Here is a 27,586-nt window from a genome sequence, read left to right on the forward strand (position 1 = left end):
TTAACGCATAACATTTTGTGAAACATTGTATTTTAACTGATGGGCACGACCTTCGACTACAACATCCACAATGCATTGCGAACCCGGAACAGGAAAACAACATCGCCATCAGCTGACCCGCGGTGTGCGGAATATATCTGGCAGGATTTTGTCTTTTTGCGCTGTAAATTCTTTCTTTTTGAAGTACAAGCCAACGCAATGTTACGACCAAAAGCACTGACGCAGGTTCTCAGCCAAGCGAACACAAACGGAGTCCAGAGCACGCTGTAAGTCCAGCTAGCCAAGATGCTAACATGCTAAGATGCTAAGCTGCTTGTTTGAAAAGCTGCTGGCTAAAAATGCTTCAGTAAATAATGTCAACGTTGCTTTTCGCTACTAACTCAACATGGAATAGGACTTGTTTTTGCCAGCCCTTTCTCGGAACATGTTTTTCTAATACTTTCTAAAGATGTTCTTTTGCGACTTGTACACTCCCTTGCTGCACTAGTCTTTTATATTCTTCCAAATATTGTTAATAGCTTCTTTGACTATTTGAAAATCACAAGATGCCTTGCTGTGTATTTTAAAACACATTTCCCACTCCAAATAATACATTGGACCACCCTTCATTGTTACGCAAGTGTAAAAATAAGTTGACTCATTAAGCCATTTTTTTAAGGGCCCACGCTGTATTCTACAAATACTACAAAAAGCATAGGCAAGTGGATTAAAAAAGCAAACAGGTGAAAAGTAACGAGAGAACGTTGCAGTTTTGACTCTAATTACATAAAGCTGCCATGCAGGCTGTTTTTACTGAAAAAATAATAATGAATCAAAATCAATGCTGGAACTATTCAAGGCTCCCAATAATTTACATCAAAAATTCCAATTTGAAATATTTTTTGGGGAAAATATTGCACATTTTGTGCGTTTGCCGTATAAAAACAATATTTCATTAGACAAAAAGGGCATTAAACAAAAACATAATGAAAAGCTATAATCATTTGATGGATGCATTTGATCTAGACAAGAGACTTTGGCCCCTTGTGATGAGGTGGCGACTTGTCCAGGGTGTAAACCGGCCTTCCGCCCGAATGCAGCTGAGATAGGCTCCAGCACCCCCCGCGACCCCAAAAGGGACAAGCGGTAGAAAATGGATGGATGGATGGATGGATAGAGACTTTGGCGTGAAAGTTTAAAAAAAAAAGAAAAAAAGTATGATTTATTTTTGAACACTTTTATAAGTGAGGTTCTTCTGGTTCCCCAAGAATTTTGGTGGATTTTTATTTTTAAACACTAGACTGCATATTCAAGTGTATGGCAGTCGAGTACACTAGACTCCATATACAAGTGTATGGCGGTCGAGTACACTAGACTGCATATTCAAGTGTATGGTGGTCTAGTACACTAGACTGCATATTCAAGTGTATGGTGGTCGAGTACTCTAGACTGCATATTCAAGTGTATGGCAGTCGAGTACACTAGACTCCATATACAAGTGTATGGCGGTCGAGTACTCTAGACTGCATATTCAAGTGTATGGTGGTCTAGTACACTAGACTGCATATTCAAGTGTATGGTGGTCGAGTACTCTAGACTGCATATTTTCAAATCAACATTTCCAACACTGCATAATCCCGGATTTTTAACAAATATTTGTGATTAAAAACCTCCCCATAAGTCTGCCATTATAGAGCCATATAATTGACTAAGTTGGTAGTGCTTGATGCCATAACCTTGAGTCTTCTAAGACCAGCCTTGAGACTAATGCTTCTTTTGGAAGAAGTGTGCAAAATGTGCCACCTTCATCCTTTGATGCTTGCTCATAAGATCTCTCACTGTATTGTCACACTTTAACTTTCCACTTTGGTCAGTTTACTGAACAACGAAGGCTCCCTGCTGGCGTACTCGGGCTACGGCGACACTGACGCTCGGGTCACCGCCGCCATCGCCAGCAACATCTGGGCGGCGTACGACAAGAACGGCCACCAAGCTTTCAACGAAGACAAGCTGAAATTCATACTTATGGACTGCATGGTAAGAGACGAAGCACTTGTACAAGATCATGTGATAAGTTGAGCCGTTGTCAGGAGGGAAGGGTGGCCATCACTCGTGTGGCCAACCTGCTTCTGTGCATGTACGCCAAGGAGACGGTGGGCTTTGGGATGCTCAAAGCCAAGGTGAGAGTTTTATCACAGGAGTTGTCATCAATCCGTGACCGTCATCAACGCCATCTTGTTGTTTTGCAGGCAGAGGCTCTGGTGCAGTACCTGGAAGAACCGCTCACCCAAGTGGCTGCATCTTAGTAGTCTATCCTTCATCAAGTGCAGCATTGAAAGAAATAAACTAGAGCTTTTTTCTTTATTCATATATATACATGAGTGTATTATTTCTCCCTTGGCTCGGAAGTTGCAAAGCAAAGGTTGCTTGCATGAACAAAGGCACTCTGGTAAAACAGGAAGTGATCAATGGGAGAGACACTCGGTATCAACAATCACGTTTGGTTGTGCCATCTTGTTGTCTCGCTGTTGATTCTCTGCATGGAGTGAGAAGTGAAAGTACAAATCAGTGCTGCAGAGAGTCAAGGAAAAGTCACCTCGACAGTATTGCAGTTTTTTTTTTTCAAAGGGTGCTGTAGTCCTTAGTCGCGCTCACCGCTTCTTTTCAACCCTGTTGGGGTGTATGGAAACAACAGCTAGGAACTAAAGTTCAGGACTGAATAAATAACAAATGTGTTGCTTTAAAATAATAGTCATTTGGTGCAATAATAATTACGGCGTAACATCAATACATTTTCATACTTAGATAAGCATAATGTTACACAGCTGCCACTAAACTAGTTGTTCTCTATGTTTACATCTTTTGTTATTTTTGCTCCTTCATTTAAAGAAGTTATTGTTACGTGTTTAGTGTGATTGTAGAATTGTGATTAAGTGTTTTCCATGCTTGTGTTGACATTCAATCGTTAATATTTTGTATATTTTTCTCCTGGTTCTTATTTTAAATTAGTCATAAAGAATATAAGTAATTAAAGCCGCGTATTTGGCAGGTGCTAGTCCTAAATGTCCCAATACTTTTGTCCAGTGATAGTCATAAGTGTCCCAATACTTTTGTCTACTTTTAGTCTGAAGTGTCCCAAGACTTTTGTGTAGTGTACCTACCTTGTCTGCATTGTGTGGGCACGTTGGTGCTTCCTGCTTTTAAGCAGCCATTTAAAAAAAAACAGCAGCGCAGCAGCATCAGCGCAGCGGGTCTTTGAAGGGTCATAAAATCAAAACCGGAGCAGTTAGAAAAAAAGCGCTTCTGTCATTGTAATCACAAGGGTTCAATCTCTCTCCTGTGTTAGTTTGAAGGCGAAACGACAAACGCGCTCAGAGGAGTTCGTTTTTGAAGGAAGGTGACCGGTTTTTACAAAAAATTTGTTTTGAAGGGGGAATAGCAAACTTCCTGTTGATTTTTGCTGGGGGTTGTCAATTTATGAAATGTAGGTCTAAGTGAGACCTACATAGAGGTTTTTGTTTCATGTCTCTCCGACCTTCCCAGTGGGAGTTACAGGCAGTTTTGTCATTTTTTTCTTCCGAGGAGCAGTTTTTTCTCCGTTTTATTCAAAAATTGCTCTAGAGCGCAATTTTTTAATTTGGTGTTAGGTTTTTTCATTAGATCGCAATTTTTGCCAGTCCTGATGTGTGCGTTCAGTTCGGTGATAAGCGTGTTAAGGGGGTCAAATTACAGCTCAAAGAGGCAAAAGTGACTGTTTTTAGTACTTTTTTGTCTTGAAGGGGGAATTGCCAACTTCCTGTTGATTTCTGCCCGATGATATACAATTATGAAAACTAGGTCTAAGTCAGACCTACATACAGGTTTTTGATTCATGTCTCTCCGAAGTTCCTAGATATAGGCAGTCTAGGTTTTTTTTTTCCTAGGGGGCGCTAGAGCGCAATTTTGAGTTTTGGGGTTCGGTTTTTTAAAAAAAAGGTAATTTTCGCAGGTCCTGATGTGTGGGTCAAATATGGTGAGTTTTGAAGCATGTTAAGTGGGTCAAATTACAGTTTAATGTGGCGGCGGAAGAATAAAGAATAATAAAACCTTACAAATACAATAGGTCCTTATGTCCCATTGCATAAGGAATGGGCCATGCGGGCCCTAATTATCAATATCAACTGATATGAAACACTTAGTGATACAGTTTTAAGATAAATGATAGACTGCATATTATACTAACTCATAAGTTAAAAGGCAAAGCTAAGATGTGGATGTTTTGTTTATTTACAAAGTTTATTTCGCTATCTTGGATTGGTTTTAGAATCTCTCATATGCAAAATGGTACCCCTGCATCACTTACTGTAATTCTTTTGTTATTGGTGGCGCTAAGCCTTCTGGGTAATCTTGTATATAAGCATTTAGCAACACAAAGTCATCCTCACTCCCTAGTATACTTGTATTTGGATATTTATTCATCCAGGGTAAGGAAGTGAAGAAGTCTTATTCGCAATGGTGACCAGCAAAGAGGCAGCATGTAAATGTTAGAGATGTTGAAGTGTGATGACAACCTCTCATCATACCTCATTTACCAACAAAAAATAGTAGTTTAAATTGCTGTCAACAGTTCACAAATGCTGGTAACGTGCGGGAGTAAATGTGGAACAAAAATGAATATTTAAGATGGACAAACACTTTTCAGGCATAAAACACACAGAGAATGTCTGCAGTCGACACAGCACACTAAAAAAGCCTGTTGTTTTTTTTCCTCTAGTCACAGAATACTCTTAGTTCCAACTTTGAAATGCATGGTGTGCTCGCTCGGCCCGTCTGTCAAATTTCAAAAGCCAATGTGGCCCCTGAGCCAAAAGGTTTGCCTTAAGTTGATCTACTGATTTAAGCTTTGATTAAGGAAATAAATCAAATATATATTTAACATTGTTATGACTGAGACCCTTCCAGGCCCTTGGGAATAAACTTGAGGGGAGATCTAAAGGAGAAAAAAACGTTTATATTGTATTTGTTTTAGAAATAAAACATGTCGAAATGGCCCCCACATTTTCAGTGGAAAAAGTTTGGACACCCCTGACCAATGATCATTTCCATTTATGCAATTGCTTTTTATTCCAGTTCATTCCTCACAGATTGACCAACAAACCTTCTGCATGCAGTACTTTATTCCCGCCAGCAGGGGACGCCTGTTATCAGGATTATATTTTTACAGGGGAAAAAGTAAAATAAAAGAGCAAATGAGAAAAAGCTCAAATGTTGTAGCTAATATTTAATAGTAACATACTTAGTGCCCAATAATGTAAAGCTGGCAGAAAGTTTAGTCTTTTAATATAAATAATATCAGTTTTTGCATTGCTTTTTATTCCAGTTCATTCCTCTGCATGCAGTACTTTATTCCCACCAGCAGGGGGTGCCTGACCAACCCTTCCATTTCACCTGCTGGCCCCTCCCACCTGATCGACCTGCCTCAGCCTGAAGACACGCCCTCCGTGCTGAGGCCGGCCGCTCCCAGGCCTGCAAACAACATGTCGTGCACCCAGGAAGACTCCGACTAGTGACGTCTGCTGCTCGGTGAGGAGAAGAAGAAGTGGATGGATGCAACATGGGCTCAGACGAGGCCTACAATTTTGTCTTCAAGGGTGAGTCAAGTTCTTCTACTTCCAAAAACATTCCAGCCTTCTGGGGTCTTGACCTTGTTTAATCCTTCCATGTCCGTGCTGACATTGTGGGCAACAAGACCACCCTTGTCCTCACTCTCACCTGGCTATGGTCAATAACATCTTGACAAAACTCACCTGGCTATGGTCAATAACATCTTGACAAAACTCACCTGGCTATGGTCAATAACATCTTGACAAAACTATTTCCCAGACAAAACAATACTTTAGCAGCAAGAAGACAACAAAACATGTCAATGTCACTTGGAGGATTTTTACTCTTAACTCATGTGAGTCATCTCTCTAACTTAGCATGAATCATCAACACACTTAAATTATTCATGCAATTTGTTTTGACCGTACCTGCTGTGTACACGGTCAGTCATCACATCAATGCATCGGTCATTGATCAATGCATCGGTCAGTCATCACATCAATGCATCAGTCAGTGATCAGATCAATGTCAGTCATCACGTCAGTGATCAGATCAATGTCAGTCATCAAATCAGTGATCAGATCAATGTCAGTCATCAGATCAATGCATCGGTCAGTGATCAGATCAATGTCAGTCATCAGATCAATGTCAGTCATCACATCAGTGATCAGATCAATGTCAGTCATCAGATCAATGCATCGGTCAGTGATCAGATCAATGTCAGTCATCAGATCAATGCATCGGTCAGTGATCACATCAGTGCATCAGTCAGTGATCAGATCAATGCATCGGTCAGTGATAAGATCAATGTCAGTCATCAGATCAATGCATCGGTCATCAGATCAATGCATTGGTCAGTCATCAGATCAATGCATCGGTCAGTGATCAGATCAATGTCAGTCATCAGATCAATGCATCGGTCAGTGATCACATCAATGCATCAGTCAGTGATCAGATCAATGCATTGGTCAGTGATCAGATCAATGCATCGGTCAGTGATCACATCAATGCATCAGTCAGTGATCAGATCAATGCATCGGTCAGTGATCAGATCAATGTCAGTCATCAGATCAATGCATTGGTCAGTCATCAGATCAATGCATCGGTCAGTGATCAGATCAATGTCAGTCATCAGATCAATGCATCGGTCAGTGATCACATCAATGCATCAGTCAGTGATCAGATCAATGCATTGGTCAGTGATCAGATCAATGCATCGGTCAGTGATCAGATCAATGTCAGTCATCAGATCAATGCATCGGTCAGTGATCACATCAATGCATCAGTCAGTGATCAGATCAATGCATCGGTCAGTGATCAGATCAATGCATCGGTCAGTGATCAGATCAATGCATCGGTCAGTGATCAGATCAATGCATCGGTCAGTGATCAGATCAATGCATGGGTCAGTACAAAAATGAGTCCAAAATACAACCTGGAAGAAGGTGACCAAGTTTTGTGCGTTGAAGTGAAAAGTTGAAAGAGTTTCCTGGATGACATTCAGATCAATATTGGGCTCTTTTCTTAAGATCATTGAAATGATGCCAGCAAGTAATTAGTTGTAATCAATCATTAATCACTAATCATTAATCATTAATCATCATTCATCCAAATTACAAAATGTGATTCATCTAATTTGTTTTACGAATTGTAATTGTAGTTTTACCATGATCATTATTGGCCTTGTGTGCTTTTAAAATGCCACACATGAAGTCTAATGGTCCCTTGCTTAGTCACACACTTGTCACTTAGTTATGTCCCTTGCTTAGTCACACACTTGTCACTTAGTTATGTCCCTTGCTTAGTCACACACTTGTCACTTAGTTATGTCCCTTGCTTAGTCGCACACTTGTCACTTAGTTATGTCCCCTGCTTAGTCACACACTTGTCACTTAGTTATGTCCCTTGCTTAGTCACACACTTGTCACTTAGTTATGTCCCTTGCTTACCCACACACTTGTCACTTAGTTATGTCCCTTGCTTAGTCACACACTTGTCACTTAGTTATGTCCCTTGCTTAGTCACACACTTGTCACTTAGTTATGTCCCTTGCTTAGTCACACACTTGTCACTTAGTTATGTCCCTTGCTTAGTCACACACTTGTCACTTAGTTATGCTAACATTTCGATAGCTTGTTACACAGTTGTCACTTAGTTATGCTAACATTTTAATAGCTTGTTACATACTTGTCACTTAGTTATGCTAACATTTTGATAGCTTGTTACACAGTTGTCACTTAGTTATGCTAACATTTTGATAGCTTGTTACATACTTGTCACTTAGTTATGCTAACATTTTGATAGCTTGTTACACAGTTGTCACTTAGTTATGCTAACATTTTAATAGCTTGTTACACATGTATTCATTCATAGTTTTGATGTGACAATCTACAATGTAAATAGTCATGAAAATAAAGAAAACACATTGAATGAGGAGAAGGTGTGTCCAAACTTTTGGACACACCCACAGAGCTGTGGGATTCCTTCCAAAATGGCTTGAAAGGAAGGAACTTCCTGTTTGACCAGTAACGTCCTCAACGCTGCTTCTTCTACAATTATAAACCGGATTGCTTTGTGCCTGGAATTCAGACCTGGAAGAAGTGTGCTCTCCCTCCCCTTGAATGCAGGTAAACTACACCACTCCCCCTCTGTCACGTGACACAAACACCTTTGTGGTGACCACTCCCCCTCTGTCACGTGACACAAACACCTTTGTGGTGACCACTCCCCCTCCGTCACGTGACACAAACACCTTTGTGGTGACCACTCCCCCTCTGTCACGTGACACAAACACCTTTGTGGTGACCACTCCCCCTCTGTCACGTGACACAAACACCTTTGTGGTGACCACTCCCCCTCTGTCACGTGACACAAACACCTTTGTGGTGACCACTCCCCCTCCGTCATGTGACACAAACACCTTTGTGGTGACCACTCCCCCTCTGTCATGTGACACAAACACCTTTGTGGTGACCACTCCCCCTCCGTCATGTGACACAGACACCTTTGTGGTGACCACTCCCCCTCTGTCACGTGACACAAACACCTTTGTGGTGACCACTCCCCCTCTGTCACGTGACACAAACATAGACCCCACATGATCACACTTGTCAACAGAAGTTGTCTGCTATGGATATAACAACTTGTTATTGTCTTGTTATTGTTATTGTGTGCAACCTGGTCTGTGCCAGTGGTTCTTCACCTTTAACAACCTTTAACAACCTGGTCTGTGCCAGTGGTTCTTTACCTTTAACAACCTTTATCAACCTGGTCTGTGCCAGTGGTTCTTCACCTTTTACAACCTTTATCAACCTGGTCTGTGCCAGTGGTTCTTCACCGTTAACAACCTTTATCAACCTGGTCTGTGCCAGTGGTTCTTCACCTTTAACAACCTTTATCAACCTGGTCTGTGCCAGTGGTTCTTCACCTTTAACAACCTTTATCAACCTGGTCTGTGCCAGTGGTTCTTCACCTTTAACAACCTTTATCAACCTGGTCTGTGCCAGTGGTTCTTCACCTGTAACAACCTTTATCCACCTGGTCTGTGCCAGTGGTTCTTCACCTTTAACAACCTTTATCAACCTGGTCTGTGCCAGTGGTTCTTCACCTTTAACAACCTGGTCTGTGCCAGTGGTTCTTCACCTTTAACAACCTTTATCAACCTGGTCTGTGCCAGTGGTTCTTCACCTTTAACAACCTTTATCAACCTGGTCTGTGCCAGTGGTTCTTCACCTTTAACAACCTTTATCAACCTGGTCTGTGCCAGTGGTTCTTCACCTTTAACAACCTTTATCAACCTGGTCTGTGCCAGTGGTTCTTCACCTGTAACAACCTTTATCCACCTGGTCTGTGCCAGTGGTTCTTCACCTTTAACAACCTTTATCAACCTGGTCTGTGCCAGTGGTTCTTCACCTTTAACAACCTGGTCTGTGCCAGTGGTTCTTCACCTTTAACAACCTTTATCAACCTGGTCTGTGCCAGTGGTTCTTCACCTTTAACAACCTTTATCAACCTGGTCTGTGCCAGTGGTTCTTCACCTTTAACAACCTTTATCAACCTGGTCTGTGCCAGTGGTTCTTCACCTTTAACAACCTTTATCAACCTCATCTGTGCCAGTGGTTCTTCACCTGTAACAACCTTTATCAACCTGGTCTATGCCAGTGGTTCTTCACCTTTAACAACCTGGTCTGTGCCAGTGGTTCTTCACCTTTAACAACCTTTATCAACCTGGTCTGTGCCAGTGGTTCTTCACCTTTAACAACCTTTATCAACCTGGTCTGTGCCAGTGGTTCTTTACCTTTAACAACCTTTATCAACCTGGTCTGTGCCAGTGGTTCTTCACCTTTAACAACCTTTATCAACCTGGTCTGTGCCAGTGGTTCTTTACCTTTAACAACCTTTATCAACCTGGTCTGTGCCAGTGGTTCTTCACCTTTAACAACCTTTATCAACCTGGTCTGTGCCAGTGGTTCTTCACCTTTAACAACCTTTAACAACCTGGTCTGTGCCAGTGGTTCTTTACCTTTAACAACCTTTATCAACCTGGTCTGTGCCAGTGGTTCTTCACCTTTAACAACCTTTATCAACCTGGTCTGTGCCAGTGGTTCTTCACCTTTAACAACCTGGTCTGTGCCAGTGGTTCTTCACCTTTAACAACCTTTATCAACCTGGTCTGTGCCAGTGGTTCTTCACCTTTAACAACCTTTATCAACCTGGTCTGTGCCAGTGGTTCTTCACCTTTAACAACCTTTATCAACCTGGTCTGTGCCAGTGGTTCTTCACCTTTAACAACCTTTATCAACCTCATCTGTGCCAGTGGTTCTTCACCTGTAACAACCTTTATCAACCTGGTCTATGCCAGTGGTTCTTCACCTTTAACAACCTGGTCTGTGCCAGTGGTTCTTCACCTTTAACAACCTTTATCAACCTGGTCTGTGCCAGTGGTTCTTCACCTTTAACAACCTTTATCAACCTGGTCTGTGCCAGTGGTTCTTCACCTTTAACAACCTTTATCAACCTGGTCTGTGCCAGTGGTTCTTCACCTTTAACAACCTTTATCAACCTGGTCTGTGCCAGTGGTTCTTCACCTTTAACAACCTTTATCAACCTGGTCTGTGCCAGTGGTTCTTCACCTTTAACAACCTTTATCAACCTGGTCTGTGCCAGTGGTTCTTCACCTTTAACAACCTTTATCAACCTGGTCTGTGCCAGTGGTTCTTCACCTTTAACAACCTTTATCAACCTGGTCTATGCCAGTGGTTCTTCACCTTTAACAACCTTTATCAACCTGGTCTGTGCCAATGGTTCTTCACCTTTAACAACCTTTATCAACCTGGTCTGTGCCAATGGTTCTTCACCTTTAACAACCTTTATCAACCTGGTCTGTGTCAGTGGTTCTTCACCTGTAACAACCTTTATCAACCTGGTCTGTGCCAGTGGTTCTTCACCTTTAACAACCTTTATCAACCTGGTCTGTGCCAGTGGTTCTTCACCTTTAACAACCTTTATCAACCTGGTCTGTGCCAGTGGTTCTTCACCTTTAACAACCTTTATCAACCTGGTCTATGCCAGTGGTTCTTCACCTTTAACAAACTTTATCAACCTGGTCTGTGCCAGTGGTTCTTCACCTTTAACAACCTTTATCAACCTGGTCTGTGCCAATGGTTCTTCACCTTTAACAACCTTTATCAACCTGGTCTGTGCCAGTGGTTCTTCACCTTTAACAACCTTTATTGACCTGGTATGTGCCAATGGTTCTTCACCTTTAACAACCTTTATCAACCTGGTCTGTGTCAGTGGTTCTTCACCTTTAACAACCTTTATCAACCTGGTCTGTGCCAGTGGTTCTTCACCTTTAACAACCTTTATCAACCTGGTCTGTGCCAGTGGTTCTTCACCTTTAACAACCTTTATCAACCTGGTCTGTGCCAGTGGTTCTTCACCTTTAACAACCTTTATCAACCTGGTCTGTGCCAGTGGTTCTTCACCTTTAACAACCTTTATCAACCTGGTCTATGCCAGTGGTTCTTCACCTTTAACAACCTTTATCAACCTGGTCTGTGCCAGTGGTTCTTCACCTTTAACAACCTTTATCAACCTGGTCTGTGCCAGTGGTTCTTCACCTTTAACAACCTTTATTGACCTGGTATGTGCCAATGGTTCTTCACCTTTAACAACCTTTATCAACCTGGTCTGTGTCAGTGGTTCTTCACCTTTAACAACCTTTATCAACCTGGTCTGTGCCAGTGGTTCTTCACCCTTAACAACCTTTATCAACCTGGTCTATGCCAATGGTTCTTCACCTTTTTCACCTCAGGGCCCAACTTTTCCACTACACAGAGACTCGGGGCCCGTTAAAATATTACCACAGAATTAGTCATTTCACTTTTGCTTTTAATAATGTTGAATAATTATATGTAACCTCCTTAGTTTAACAGGATAAACCTTGTCAACTGGTATGAAAGCATGTGTGAATCACAAGTGTTATTATTGAGGCTTAGGTCAGGCAGATTACAAAAATAAATACTTCTGTAATCAAATATACTGCAAAGAAGGGACTCATAAAAACTGATGAAAAATAAGTGTACATACAATCACGCAGTGCTGAAATAAATGAATTCTCACTACATAAATAATACTGAAAAATAATAATGAATATGTTTCTTAACTAAATTGAAGTGCAAACGATAACACAGCTTTAACCACATTAGTCATACTTTTTGCACTTAAGAAACTGTTTATGACTTTATCTCAAGACTTCTTCTGTTTGTTTGATATTGTCATTACTGCCACAAGTGGTGGAAAAGTGCATTACAAGTGAGTAGTGCTGCCGCCCATACGGATCGCTTTTGGCGGCCCGAGGGTGAAGAAAGTGTCTATGGAACCCTTAAAGTAGAGCTTCTCATTATTTTCTGTTCCAACCCCCCAGGAATAAGAAAATATTTCACACCACCGTCAATATACATAATATCATTTGTCTATGACATTGTTACGAGTACACCTCTGCGTAACATTAAAGAACAAGAAATATAGATCAATTTACAACAAATAACTTCATTGACATTGTTTTTTTTCAATCCTGCATCAATTTGCTGGAAATTCCAAAAATATTTTTTTACCCTTGTTTAAATTGTAAACATTTTTTGACTGACTTGAACCATTTGATACTGAAAAGTAAAGTCAATAATTAATGATACATTTAAATTGATCCGCAACTTTAAGTACACTACATAAAACACTTCAACCTACAAAACAAAAATAAATAAACTATTTTGGGCTGTTTTATTTTCTGTTTTTTTCATCAAAATAAGAAAGTGGGGATTAATAATTACACTGAGCATCTTCTGTAGTGCATTGAATTTGAATTTACAGTCATTTTTGTCATATTACTATGATTACAGTATTTTACTGATTGATCCTACCCACTTCTCCAAAGTGGGCTGGCTCAGGGTGGAGGACAGAGTAAAACAACTTGCACTGAGCCTGGTCTATAAAATCCGCTACACCTCCCTGATACCGAAGTACATGTCAAACTACTTCCTTAACGTAAATGACCGCCATAACCACAACACCAGGGGGAGCTCCACTAACCACGTTAAACCCAGATTCCCATCTAACAAAGGTCTTAACTCATTCTCTTTCTATGCCACATCAATATGGAATGCGCTCCCAACAGGTATAAAAGAAAGGGCATCTCTATCCTCCTTCAAAACCGCAATAAAAGAACACCTCCAGGCAACTTCCACCCTAAACTAACACCCTCCCTTCCGCATCCCACCTCCCTGGATTGTTGTTAATAATCAAATGTAAACAATCAAATGCAGATATTTTTCTTATGCCTTCTGATCTCTCTCTCTCTCTCTCTCTCTCTCTTTGTCCACTACTTGCTGTACATATACTACCAAGTCAGACCTACACTGGTTCAATATCCATTTCTCTGTTCTCAATTGTTGATGACTGATGATAACAACCAAACCTAACCCCCCGCCCCTCCACACCCAGAATTGTAAATAATGTAAATAATTCAATGTATACACCCTGATGATTATCTTGTGTGATGACTGTATTATGATGATAGTATATATCTGATAGTATATATCTGTATCATGAATCAATTTAAGTGGACCCCGACTTAAACAAGTGTAAAAACTTATTGGGGTGTTACCATTTAGTGGTCAATTGTACGAAATATGTACTTCACTGTACAACCTACTAATAAAAGTCTCAAAGCAGGCCTCTGAATAGCTCATTTACACCACTGAATGCCAGACTTTGTGATTAAGTTTTCTTCTCGTTTAAAACATGGCAACATCACCAACTCCCGCAATTGTTGTCGTGATCGTTTCAGGGAAAAAACAAAACATTTTGGTGGGATTTTTCTCATTTCCAGCGTGAAATCAGAGCCAAGGAACTGGAGCTAGTAAGCTAATAAAGAGACACCTGAATAGCAGCCATGAGACCATCAAACATCACTTTTAACGCCATCACTTGGTGCATTTTTACACCTGTTTTATTCTCTTGTATACGTAGCATTTAGTAGGCTCTTAGCGTTAGCCAAGCTACAAACAACGTGCAGTTGGAAAAAAGCATGTTGTCTGTTGACTTTTAGTGGCGTGTAAGCACAAACATAAATGAGTATTATATTCGGAGAAGTGATCAAAGTATTTTAAAGTACTAATTTGCTTGTGTTTTCAGGGAAACCTGACCCCCTCACTAGATGATTCCGTGCAGATTTGATGATTCCGCGCAATTTGAACATGGAACAATGAGACTTAACAGACTTTGTATTCCCAAATTGTACAAAAACTGACTCCATGGAGGAGATGTGGACAATAGGGGAAGCTTACGTCCATTGGATGTGCTCATATGGATCAATTCCACCTATTTAACCTCTTTTTTGGAGGTAGCGAGCCTTTGGAATTGGGTACAGTTTGTCTCGGTACAGTTTTTGATTTTGTAGGATCCATTTGAATCCAGGTTGTTGATCTCTCTCACAATTGCAGTACAGCCATGTAAACACCAGCCGCGGCCCCACAATGCATTGCGGTAGCCCTATTGGTGGTGAGCTGCGGGTCACACCTTTGATCCACATCAAATCATTCAGCAAGAATAAGATTTGTCTTTCAAACAACAACAAATAAGTAAACATAGCGTCCTCCCACAATGTTAGTGGCAATACCAGACTGAGTATACAACAAATAAGTAAACTGTCAAGACTTGGTCCTGGGTGTTTGCTTTTCCGGGATGCAACGGAAAGTTGGCACGGGCGAGACGGGAATGAAGGTACATGATTTATTTATTAACTATAAATACAAAAAAAAAAGGATCAACCAAAAGGCGCGCACAGTGGCGGAGAATAAACTATGAACAATTAAACAAAACTTGCAAACTATGGCTTGAATAAAGAAAACTTACTTGGCATGGACAAAAAAGGAGCAGCGTGAACATGGACATGAAAAAATGGACAGAGCATAAATGTGGTGAGGACGTCAGGACGAACAACAGAAAATGAATGAACTTAAATACTATGGACATGATTAGTGAAAGCAGGTGCGTGACTCAAAACGTGAAACAGGTGCGTGACGTGACAGGTGAAAACTAATGGTTGCTATGGTGACAAACAAGAGTGCACAATGAGTCCAAACGTGGAACAGGTGAAACTAATGGGGTAATCATGGAAACAAGACAAGGGAGTGAAAAGACAGAAACTAAAGAGTCCTATAACTAAACAAAACATGACTTAAAACAAAACATGATTAAACAGACATGACATAAACATAGTGTCCTCCCACAATGTTAGTGGCAATACCAGACTGAGTATACAACAAATAAGTAAACATAGCGTCCTCCCACAATGACTGTCTGAGCTGTCCAACTACATCAATAAATAACGTCTACAGTTCAACAGACACTCTTTAAATATTAACCAGGGTGGTCACATGTATATTTACTTTTAAACACACCCCTGTGATTGTTTGACAATTGTTGTTACTTTTGCTGCAAACAACCCAAACGGTCACACATTAAAACCCTTGAGACCCCCCCGGGGGGCCCCGCTACATTCCCTGGAATCAAGAGTCCAGTGTGGCGTAAGGCTGTTGTTTGTACAAGCAGTTAGGGAGTAGTGGAAGAACTGGGTGAACAATTACCTGCAGCCAGGTAGAACATTCCCCGAGGTGACCTCACATGACTGGTTAGACCTAGAAAAGACAATCACACCCTCTCTAGTCTCCATGTGACGTTGTAAAGACAGGTTGACAATCACACCCTCTCTAGTCACCATGTGACGTTGTAAAGACAGGTTGACAATCACACCCTCTCTAGTCACCATGTGACGTTGTAAAGACAGGTTGACAATCACACCCTCTCTAGTCTCCATGTGACGTTTGGCCCTCTGCCAGTCAGACACTTCCAACTGAAAGTGACATAATAGAAGCCCAACTTGTTCCACCTGATGAGGATTTGAGCTCCAGCAACATTGTGGACTGTCAAGTTGTGTACAGGAGACACAACTGGGCTTTTTTTTTACCAACTTGAACCATTTGATACTGAAAATTACACACTTAAAAGACTTTGAACCATCAAAAAAATGAATAAAAGAATGTGTGCATTTTTTAAACTATAAACGAGGAAGTCAGGATTTCCTCTCCCCAGGCGTTCCCAGGCCAGCCGGGAGACATAGTCTTCCCAACCTGTCCTGGGTCTTCCCCCGTGGCCTCCTACCGGTCGGACGTGCCCGAAACACCTCCCTAGGGAGGCGTTCGGGTGGCATCCTGACCAGATGCCCAAACCACCTCATCTGGCTCCTCTCCATGTGGAGGAGCAGCAACTTTACTCTGAGTTCCTCCCGGATGACAGAGCTTCTCACCCTATCTCTAAGGGAGAGCCCCACCACCCGGCGGAGGAAACTCATTTGGGCCGCTTGTACCCGTGATCTTGTCCTTTCAGTCATAACCCAAAGCTCATGACCATAGGTGAGAATGGGAACTTTTGGACCAGTTGTTCCTCCCAGGGAATTCAAGTCACAATTCGCTCCCAAGTTCTTTCCGACACTTAAAGCTGAGTTGAAAAACCACCAGAGACAGAATAGGTATTTTGTTGTATATTCTCAAAGCTTTGCCAATATACATTGATTGAGACCAGTCTAACCCTAGAACATTCTATTGCGCCTCCCAAAATGGTCTGTCTTCCCGATCCCACCACCCTCTCTCTCGTCCCATCTCTGTAGACAAAACAAATGCTAGTCAAAACACATTCCAAAGAACTCAAGGTTAACACACACAGTACACTTGCTGACAGAGCATCAAGAGAAGAAATGGAAAACACGAGCTGTTTTCAAATATGACTAAGAAATGAAAGAAGTACAACTTAAATTCGGATATATGTAAATATCTGCCTCCGACAGAACGTAGATCAACCGCTAAATTGAGAGCTTTGCCTTCCGGCTCAGCTCCTTCTTCACCACAACGGATCGATACAGCGTCCTATAGGAAGACTACACATGAAGAAACATGATGTTTAAACTATAGGAAGACTACATATGAAGAAACATTAACTTCTTACAAAATATTTTGTCAAATCAACTCTCAAACTGGCTCCTAAAGCTGTGACCTTGACTGAAAGGCCACCATGTTCCTGTGACCTTGACTGAAAGGCCACCATGTTCCTCCCTCAGTGGTCCTGATCGGGGAGTCGGGTGTGGGCAAGAGCAACCTGCTGTCCCGCTTCACCAAAAACGAGTTCAACCACGACAGTCGCACCACCATCGGCGTGGAGTTCAGCACGCGGACGGTCCAGCTCAACACCTTCGCCGTCAAAGCCCAGATCTGGGACACGGCGGGACTGGAGCGCTATCGGGCCATCACCTCAGCGTGAGTTCTTCTTCAATCAAATTGGATTATTGCTGGAAAAAGTCATCAGATCTTTGGCTTCTGGACTTATTCCAAGTGCAAATGTCCTCATTTGAGCAGCAGCTAACATTATTCCAGCGGCCGTTGGCGGAGAGCAAAGGTGACAATGAATGTCTTCCCCTCCTTACAGCTACTACAGAGGGGCGGTGGGCGCCCTGCTGGTCTATGACATCACCAAACATCTGACCTATGACAGCGTGGAGCGCTGGCTGAAGGAGCTCTTCGACCACGCCGACCCTCACATCGTGGTCATGTTGGTGGGCAACAAGTGTGACCTGGAGTCCGACAGGTCGGTGCCCACGGACCAGGCCAAAGAATTTGCAGGTAGGACCAAAACTTTCAGGTGTTTAGGTCCTTGTCGCGCTCCTGAACAACATTACTTTCATTTCCACCTCCAAAAAATGTCAACAAAAACAAAGCCTTCTTTTTTCCTGTCAAAAAGCAATCATTTGATTGAAAAACAGCTTGATTGAAATAAAAGTCAGCAGGACCGAAGAAACTGACCAGAAACTGAAACTGTTTCTTTTTACATTCCGACAGTAGAAGTTGTTACCTAAGCAGAGACTTACAGACAGTGTGGTGAGCATTAATTCATGTTTTTATATATGATTATTTTACAGTAGAAGTTGCTACCTAAACAGAGACTTACAGACGGTGTGGTGAGCATTAAATCATGTTTTTATATATGATTATTTTACAGTAGAAGTTGCTACCTAAACAGAGACTTATAGACAGTGTGGTGAGCATTAAATCATGTTTTTATATATGATTATTTTACAGTAGAAGTTGCTACCTAAGCACAGACTTATAGAGAAATATGGTGAGCATTAAGTCATGTTTTTATATATGATTATTTTACAGTAGAAGTTGCTACCTAAGCACAGACTTATAGAGAAATATGGTGAGCATTAAGTCATGTTTTTATACATGATTATTTTACAGTAGAAGTTGTTACCTAGCAGAGACTTATAGACGGTGTGGTGAGCATAAATTCATGTTTTTATATATGATTATTTTACAGTAGAAGTTGCTACCGAAGCAGAGACTTATAGAGAAATGTGGTGAGCATTAAGTCATGTTTTTATATGTGATTATTTTACTGTAGAAGTTGCTACCTAAGCACAGACTTATAGAGAAATGTGGTGAGCATTAAGTCATGTTTTTATATATGATTATTTTACAGTAGAAGTTGCTACCTAAGCAGAGACTTATAGACGGTGTGGTGAGCATTAATTCATGTTTTTATATATGATTATTTTACAGTAGAAGTTGCTACTGAAGCACAGACTTATAGAGAAATGTGGTGAGCATTAAGTCATGTTTTTATATATGATTATTTTACAGTAGAAGTTGCTACCGAAGCACAGACTTATAGACGGTGTGGTGAGCATTAATTCATGTTTTTATACATGATTATTTTACAGTAGAAGTTGTTACCTAAGCACAGACTTATAGAGAAATGTGATGAGCATTAATTCATGTTTTTATACATGATTATTTTACAGTAGAAGTTGCTACCTAAGCACAGACTTATAGAGAAATATGGTGAGCATTAATTCATGTTTTTATATATGATTTTTTTACAGTAGAAGTTGTTACCTAAGCAGAGACTTATAGACGGTGTGGTGAACATTAATTCATGTTTTTATATATGATTATTTTACAGTAGAAGTTGTTACCTAGCAGAGACTTATAGAGAAATGTGGTGAGCATTAATTCATGTTTTTATATATGATTATTTTACAGTAGAAGTTTTTACCTAAGCAGAGACTTATAGACGGTGTAGTGAGCATTAATTCATGTTTTTATATATGATTATTTTACAGTAGAAGTTGTTACCTAGCAGAGACTTATAGACGGTGTGGTGAGCATTAAATCATGTTTTTATACATGATTATTTTACAGTAGAAGTTGCTACCTAAGCAGAGACTTATAGACGGTGTGGTGAGCATTAAATCATGTTTTTATACATGATTATTTTACAGTAGAAGTTGCTACCTAAGCAGAGACTTATAGACGGTGTGGTGAGCATTAAATCATGTTTTTATACATGATTATTTTACAGTAGAAGTTGCTACCTAAGCACAGACTTATAGAGAAATGTGGTGAGCATTAATTCATGTTTTTATATATGATTATTTTACAGTAGAAGTTGCTACCTAAGCACAGACTTATAGACGGTGTGGTGAGCATTAATTCATGTTTTTATATATGATTATTTTACAGTAGAAGTTGCTACTGAAGCACAGACTTATAGAGAAATGTGGTGAGCATTAAGTCATGTTTTTATATATGATTATTTTACAGTAGAAGTTGTTACCTAAGCACAGACTTATAGACGATGTGGCGAGCATTAATTCATGTTTTTATAAATTATTATTTTACAGTAAAAGTTATTACCTAGCAGAGACTTATAGACGGTGTGGTGAGCATAAATTCATGTTTTTATATATGATTATTTTACAGTAGAAGTTGCTACCGAAGCACAGACTTATAGACGGTGTGGTGAGCATTAATTCATGTTTTTATATATGATTATTTTACAGTAGAAGTTGCTACCTAAGCAGAGACTTACAGACGGTGTGGTGAGCATAAATTCATGTTTTTATACATGATTATTTTACAGTAGAAGTTGCTACCTAAGCACAGACTTATAGAGAAATGTGGTGAGCATTAATTCATGTTTTTATTGGGGCTGTCAAATCATTATTTTTTAATCCCATTTTGGACCTTGAGATAAATCTTGATTAATCCCAGGTGATTGGGGGGGGCGCATAATAAATGAAAATAACATAACATAACATAACATTATTGGCCTGTATCATTGACATTTCCCCCCCAATATCTGTACACAAATGACATTTGATTGTCAGAATGTCCTCCAGGAAGGTTTTGAAATGTTTGACTTGAAGGCTGGAGGTTTATTTGCACAGCAAGATGGTTAGTCAAAGTCTTTCAGGACTTAAAGAGTCTCCTCTCTCTGACCTTGCACTGGCCTCATCACTCATTCACTGATCTCATCACTCATGCACTGATCTCATCACTCATGCACTGATCTCATCACTCATGCACTGATCTCGTCACTCATGCACTGATCTCATCACTCATGCACTGATCTCATCACTCATGCACTGATCTCATCACTCATGCACTGATCTCATCACTCATGCACTGACCTCATCACTCATGCACTGATCTCGTCACTCATGCACTGATCTCATCACTCATGCACTGATCTCATCACTCATGCACTGACCTCATCACTCATGCACTGATCTCGTCACTCATGCACTGATCTCATCACTCATGCACTGACCTCATCACTCATGCACTGATCTCATCACTCATGCACTGATCTCGTCACTCATGCACTGATCTCATCACTCATGCACTGACCTCATCACTCATGCACTGACCTCATCACTCATGCACTGATCTCATCACTCATGCACTGATCTCATCACTCATGCACTGATCTCATCACTCATGGCGCTCAAGGTCAAAATCAATTGATTGATGATGTCTTCATGATTAATGGCATGTTTTTTGTCAAGGTGTTCATTTGGAGAGTTGTGCTACATAAACCCAGGAGAAAGTCTTTTGTCCTTCAGGCCATTTTGTACATTTCCAGTGTGAGAATATAAGACAACACCACTTTTGGCCCTTGGCTTCCTTTCTGCTGACTAGCAATTGTCATTTTTGTACGATGAAGGATCAAATAAAAATATTTATTTATCATTCCTTTGACACTGAAAAAGGTCACTTTTGTTTTTATTTTATTTATTGTATTTCAAAATACATTTCAAATTAAAGCTGCAAGCAGCATTGGTCGGGCCCGCGTATTTGGCAGGTGCTAGTCCTAAGTGTCCCAATACTTTTGTCAAGTTTTAGTCCCAAGTGTCCCAATACTTTTGTCTACTTTTAGTCTGAAGTGTCCCAAGACTTTTGTGTAGTGTACCTACCTTGTCTGCATTGTGTGGGCACGTTGGTGCTTCCTGCTTTTAAGTAGCCATCTTAAAGAAACAGCAGTGCAGCAGCATCAGCGCAGTGGTTCTTTGAAGGCTCATAGAATCAAAACCGGAGCAGTTAGAAAAATTATTTCGATAACTTTTATTTGGAAGGGTTCAATCTCTGTCCTGTGTTATTTTGAAGCTGATACGACAAACGCGCTCAGAGGAGATAATGTTTGAAGAGAAGTGACCGGTTTATAAAAACAAATTGTTTTGAAGGGGAAATTGCATACTTCCTGTTGATTTTTCCTGGGGGTTGTCAATATATGAAATGTAGGTCTAAGCGAGACCTACATAGAGGTTTTTGTTTCATGTCTCTCCGACCTTCCCAGTGAGAGTTACAGGCAGTTTTGTCGGTTTTTTCTTCCGAGGAGCAGTTTTTTCTGCGTTTTAGAGCGCAATTTTGAGATTTGGGGTTAGGTTTTTTTATTAGATCGCAATTTTTGCCAGTCCTGATGTGTGTGTTCAGTTTGGTGAGTTTTGAAGCATGTTAAGAGGGTGAAAATACAGCTCAAAGAGGCAAAAGTGACTGTTTTTAGTACTTTTTTGTCTTGAAGGGGGAATTGCCAACTTCCTGTTGATTTTTGCCCGAGAATATACTATTATGAAATCTAGGTCTAAGTCACACCTACATAAAGGTTTTTGTTTCATGTCTCTCCGACCTTCCTAGTGGGAGTTACAGGCAGTCTAGTTTTTTTTTTTCTTCGTAGGGGGCGCTAGAGCGCAATTTTGAGTTTTGAGGTTTGGTTTTTTGATAAAAAGTTTTGCCGTATATTACTGATGTGTGTGTAAAATTTGGTGAGTTTTTGAAGTATGTTAAGGGGGTCAAATTACAGCGCAAAGTTGCGGAAGAATAATAATAATAATAAAACCTTAGAAATTCAAAAGGTCCTTATGTCCCATTGCATAAGGGGGAGTCCTTTTGCAATGGGCCATGCGGGCCCTAATAATCCAACCATTTGTTGTTAGTTTTAATGGGTAGCTATTATGCAAAAGGCACCTTTCTAACCTATTGTTAGCTGACCTTGTGTATTTGGGATCTGCATAAGTCCCTGAAGGCGTCGTGGAGATGTTGAACAAAACAATCTTCCTGCAAAGCAATGATGCAGCGGATATCTCCATATATGCTAGATATTTACCCAAAGTGCTTTGCTCCAGACCGCCATTGTAGTCACTAAGTTCCTTCTTTTTCTCTATCCTCTTGTGGTGGGGAAGACTGGCTCGTACATGCACGTGTATCCTCCACTGTTGACCTTTCCAATACAAAGTAGTGTATAGTTGGAACTTAAATCTGTTTAAGCGTTTAAAACAAAGACGGCGGGGGGAGAAGATGCTGTCGAGGTGGAGGCACGTCAATATCATATCTATTTTTTCTCATTTTCTTTAGAGAAAAGTGGTCTATTGTTTCTGGAGACGTCCGCTCTGGCGTCGACTAACGTGGAGGTGGCGTTCAACACCGTCCTAACAGGTAAGTCCTCTCTTTTGGGCCCTCAGCTTGTTCCCTTTGATTGACAGCTAAGCACTTAGTCTGGTCCTTGCTTGGAACACTCAATAATGAACCAATATTTATCGTTTACATACAATGTCAAAAATATATGTACATTTTATAGTAAAAAATGACATTTCAGCATATAATTCATTGGAAATGGAAATTCCATCCCAGCAGGCACAAGACATTAATACAACATTGATTACACGTACATGTCCTTTAAAAGTCACTTTGAAACAACCTTGTATTTGTACATTGAGACTACGTACATCTACAACCACCTTGTTGCTTGGGAAATGACCACATTTCAATGGTAAATCAACATCAGAAGCCAACCCAGCTTTGTTTCATGGTTATGTTAGAGTTGTTTCATGGTTATGTTAGAGTTGTTTCATGGTTACGTTAGAGTTGTTCCATGGTTATGTTAGAGTTGTTCCATAGTTATGTTAGAGTTGTTTCATGGTTATGTTAGAGTTGTTTCATGGTTATGTTAGAGTTGTTTCAAGGTTATGTTAGAGTTGTTTCATGGTTATGTTAGAGTTGTTTCATGGTTATGTTAGAGTTGTTTCATGGTTATGTTAGAGTTGTTTCATGGTTATGTTAGAGTTGTTTCAAGGTTATGTTAGAGTTGTTTCATGGTTATGTTAGAGTTGTTTCATGGTTATGTTAGAGTTGTTTCATGGTTATGTTAGACTTGTTTCATGGTTATGTTAGACTTGTTTCATGGTTATGTTAGCGTTGTTTCATGGTTATGTTAGACTTGTTTCATGGTTATGTTAGAGTTGTTTCATGGTTATGTTAGAGTTGTTTCATGGTTATGTTAGAGTTGTTTCATGGTTATGTTAGAGTTGTTTCATGGTTATGTTAGACTTGTTTCATGGTTATGTTAGACTTGTTTCATGGTTATGTTAGAGTTGTTTCATGGTTATGTTAGAGTTGTTTCATGGTTATGTTAGAGTTGTTTCATGGTTATGTTAGAGTTGTTTCATGGTTATGTTAGAGTTGTTTCATGGTTATGTTAGAGTTGTTTCAAGGTTATGTTAGAGTTGTTTCATGGTTATGTTAGAGTTGTTTCATGGTTATGTTAGAGTTGTTTCATGGTTATGTTAGAGTTGTTTCATGGTTATGTTGGAGTTGTTTCATGGTTATGTTAGAGTTGTTTCATGGTTATGTTAGAGTTGTTTCATGGTTATGTTAGCGTTGTTTCATGGTTATGTTAGAGTTGTTTCATGGTTATGTTAGAGTTGTTTCAAGGTTATGTTAGAGTTGTTTCATGGTTATGTCAGAGTTCTTTCATGGTTATGTTAGAGTTGTTTCATGGTTATGTCAGAGTTCTTTCATGGTTATGTTAGAGTTGTTTCATGGTTATGTTAGAGTTGTTTCATGGTTATGTTAGAGTTGTTTCATGGTTATGTTAGAGTTGTTTCATGTTAGAGTTGTTTCATGGTTATGTTAGAGTTGTTTCATGGTTATGTTAGAGTTGTTTCATGTTAGAGTTGTTTCATGGTTATGTTAGAGTTGTTTCATGGTTATGTTAGAGTTGTTTCATGGTTATGTTAGAGTTGTTCTACATCAGGACCTACAGTAATTCAACAAGTTCTCAACCTTGTTTCCATGCCTGCTGGGTACCATTGTTTTACAACACTTCTTTTTACAGAGTGTTACTGTAAATGAAAAACAGTACTTAAAAATACAAATTTGGGCAACTTAGCTACCAGTTGTTTACCGTAAGCATCACTTTGACAGCGTACCATTTGATGGACAACTTGCTTTGAAATCCTGAGTCAAGCTGATATTTAGGTATGTATTGTGGTTTGAACAAAAACAATTGTTAGGAATATATGATATTATAACATTTGTTTAAATTCCTGAGTCAAGCTGATATTTAGGTATGTATTGTGGTTTGAACAAAAACAATTGTTAGGAATATTCCACATTATAACATTTGTTTCAAAGACATGAAATTGCTTGCAGTCAATGTATTTCTTTCAGTCCAAATGGGAAGTGGAGTACATTTAGCCCTTACTGGCAGGCTTGTGAGAGCTGGACTTTGACACCTGCCGCAGGTGTGTGTGTGTGTGTGACAAAGTGATAGCTAGCAAGTGTGTTGCCTCACTGCTAATATTTATGTTACTTCTTGCCCACATTATTCCCTCTCCATGTTGCTGCTTAGGAAGAAGAGTTAGATTGTGTTTGTGACTTGTGCTGAATGTCCACCCCTAGAGATCCACAAGAAGGTGAACGGCAAGGAAGTGGCGCGAGGTTCCATCAGCGCCGTGACCCTCAGCCCCACCATCGTGCCACACCCGGAGGAGAAGAAGCCTTGCTGCAAGAACATCTGAGCACCCTCAGCGGAGGCGGAGCACAGAGGAAGGAGGGCGGGGCGGGGCGGGGGGTGTGGTCGGACCGCCCCCTGAGCCCGGCGTGCACATCCAACGACTGATTAGGACTTGTGGAGGCAGCACATTGATGATTCATTATTATGAATTCATACCCTCCTGGCAATTGATCCTCTGGGTGAAACATGCAACCAGGTGTAATTATGTCCGTCCACAAAAGAAGAAGTTAGGATATTTCAAGAAGAAATGATTGGTGTTTTTTGCTCGGTGGCTAATAGTTGAGGTGCTGTCACTGCTGGGTGGGACGCTTCTTGGCAGCCACAAATAAAGCTGTTAGCTCACAATGTGCTCTTCTTTCTAATACATATGTCTTAGGGAAAGTCTTCATCCAAGAAATGCTACTATAAAGCTGTACTTACAATAATATTCAAGCACAAGTGTACAAAAAACGACTTTCCAGCAAAGAGAATCTGTAATTGTCATCTTATCTCCTGTTCAATATTTTCTGTTAATTGATTGATTGAGACTTTTATTAGTAGATTGCACAGTGCAGTACATATTCCGTACAATTGACCACTAAATGGTAAATGTTTAAGTCGGGGTCCACATTAATCAATTCATGGTACAAATATATACTATCATACCTGCCAACTTTTGAAATCAGAAAAACCTAGTAGCCAGGGTCCAGGGGCCGCAGGCCCTGGTAGGTCCAGGACAAAGTCCTGGTGGGGGGTTCCTTCGCCCCCCGACGCAAAATGATTGATTGCATTCAGACAGGTTAAAATGTTGCTAAAACCATCACTTTTCTATCAGTCACAGTGACTTTTCAAAACAAAAATATTACAGCAAAAATCATATGGGTTGATTGACATGTTTATTCTGTAAGCTAACTTCAATAGTTTGAAATTATTTTGACAGTTAATGCCAGTTATCCTGTCAACCTTTCACAAGACTTTAATTTGTTCATTGAAAGTATAAACACTTTTTACAGTAAACAAATGGTAAAACAGTACTAAACAATTCCATAAAAAAAAAAATTGGTGTCATTATTAACTTTCTGTCCAAGCTTGTATAATCTACTGCCTTGTTCAATTGTAAAAAATATTCTGTGCCTAAAATTCACATTTCTATCACAATTATCATACTGTAAACATGGTAAGCTAACTTCATTAAAATTAATAGTCCTGTCAATAGCATGGAATTACAATTCAAATGTAGTTTTTTTGTAAGCCTTTCAAAAGAATTCAAAATATGAAAAATGAATGAAAATGAATTTAAGCCATCAGACACTTGAAAAGTGGCACATCACATCTCTAATGTAATCATTTGAACTTTTCAACAGAAATAGCACTGCAAAAATATTAAGGACATACTTCTGTATTTTGGTAGTTATGCTGTCAACATTTAACAAGATTTCTTCAACTTGGACTTGAAAGCATAAATAGTATAAACACTTTTAACAGTATAACAGTACTAAACAATTCCAATAGATAACATTGGTGTCATTACCTTTTTGTTTGCTCAATTATTGCCTCCGTAAATAAAACTTTGGCATTTATCACATCCAAAGAATCTGTTTGGGCGACGAAACGTTGAACGTTTTCCACTTGTATCGCTAGCAACGGCATTAGACTTGTGTTTTTTTGTCCCAACGTGGTCTTTTACATCGCTAATTCCTCCGTGTCCGATCGAAACATCTTGTCTGCACAAGGTGCAATTCGCGTAGTTTTCACCCTTTTTGGAACGGATAATTATTCCCGGATAGGCTTTTGAATATTCTTCACGGAATGACTGCAGTTTCCTTTTCGGTTTAACAATCGTATGCGATTTTTCTCCGGCTGATTCCATGATCGTTCGCTCGTTTGGAAACAATGGCCTCGTGCTTGGCAGCGGTGCTATAAATAGCCTCGCGCATGGCATTCGGAATGGCTCAATAGGAAGTTACGGGAAGCACTGGTAGGGCTGGGCGATATGACTAAAAAATGTATCACGATATAAGTGTTTCATATCAGTCGATATCGATAATTATTGATTAAAAAAAAAAAAATTCTAAATAAAGACCAGGAGAAAAAAGGCTGAATTTAAATACTTTTATTTTAAATATAAGTAGGTAGCATGTCCTTCGCTAATGGGGCAGGGCCGACATCCGGGCAACTGAGCTACATACGGGTTCTTCGAGCCATAGCAACCTGACTGGCGTTGAAAACAAACCGTCGCCATTACTCTTTAACCTGTCGACCTGCGCTGATTAAACCCGTCAGTCTGCCTCCAAAATGC

The 27,586-nt window shown here is 40.1% G+C and overlaps 2 protein-coding genes across 2 annotated transcripts; both read left to right on the forward strand.

Moving 5' to 3' along the window:
• Positions 1-57: 57 nt before the first annotated feature.
• lamtor2 (late endosomal/lysosomal adaptor, MAPK and MTOR activator 2) lies at positions 58-2,353 on the forward strand. Its single transcript, XM_061934143.2, has 4 exons — positions 58-266; positions 1,854-2,016; positions 2,070-2,159; positions 2,229-2,353. Exons 1-4 carry the CDS (start codon positions 199-201, stop codon positions 2,283-2,285), a joined length of 378 nt encoding a protein of 125 aa, XP_061790127.1. The 5' UTR covers positions 58-198; the 3' UTR covers positions 2,286-2,353.
• Positions 2,354-3,997: 1,644 nt separating this feature from the next.
• Positions 3,998-25,653, forward strand: rab25b (RAB25, member RAS oncogene family b). The gene is made up of 5 exons (XM_061934134.2): positions 3,998-5,609; positions 17,237-17,432; positions 17,602-17,795; positions 22,869-22,949; positions 25,194-25,653. The coding sequence occupies exons 1-5, from the start codon at positions 5,573-5,575 to the stop codon at positions 25,310-25,312; spliced, it is 627 nt and encodes a 208-aa protein (XP_061790118.1). The 5' UTR covers positions 3,998-5,572; the 3' UTR covers positions 25,313-25,653.
• The last annotated feature ends 1,933 nt before the right edge of the window (positions 25,654-27,586 follow it).

This window comes from Nerophis lumbriciformis, linkage group LG30 (assembly GCF_033978685.3).
Source record: "Nerophis lumbriciformis linkage group LG30, RoL_Nlum_v2.1, whole genome shotgun sequence".
Taxonomy (NCBI): Eukaryota; Metazoa; Chordata; class Actinopteri; order Syngnathiformes; family Syngnathidae; genus Nerophis; species Nerophis lumbriciformis.

Bases quoted from the DNA above. Each gene is read 5' to 3' on its own strand.
- lamtor2 (XM_061934143.2), top strand. From the start codon at position 199: ATGTTACGACCAAAAGCACTGACGCAGGTTCTCAGCCAAGCGAACACA. The intron at 2,017-2,069 runs GTAAGAGACGAA...AGCCGTTGTCAG, and splicing joins TCATACTTATGGACTGCATG to GAGGGAAGGGTGGCCATCAC. The intron at 2,160-2,228 runs GTGAGAGTTTTA...GTTGTTTTGCAG, and splicing joins TTGGGATGCTCAAAGCCAAG to GCAGAGGCTCTGGTGCAGTA.
- rab25b (XM_061934134.2), top strand. From the start codon at position 5,573: ATGGGCTCAGACGAGGCCTACAATTTTGTCTTCAAGG. The intron at 5,610-17,236 runs GTGAGTCAAGTT...TTCCTCCCTCAG, and splicing joins CTACAATTTTGTCTTCAAGG to TGGTCCTGATCGGGGAGTCG. The intron at 17,433-17,601 runs GTGAGTTCTTCT...CCCTCCTTACAG, and splicing joins TATCGGGCCATCACCTCAGC to CTACTACAGAGGGGCGGTGG.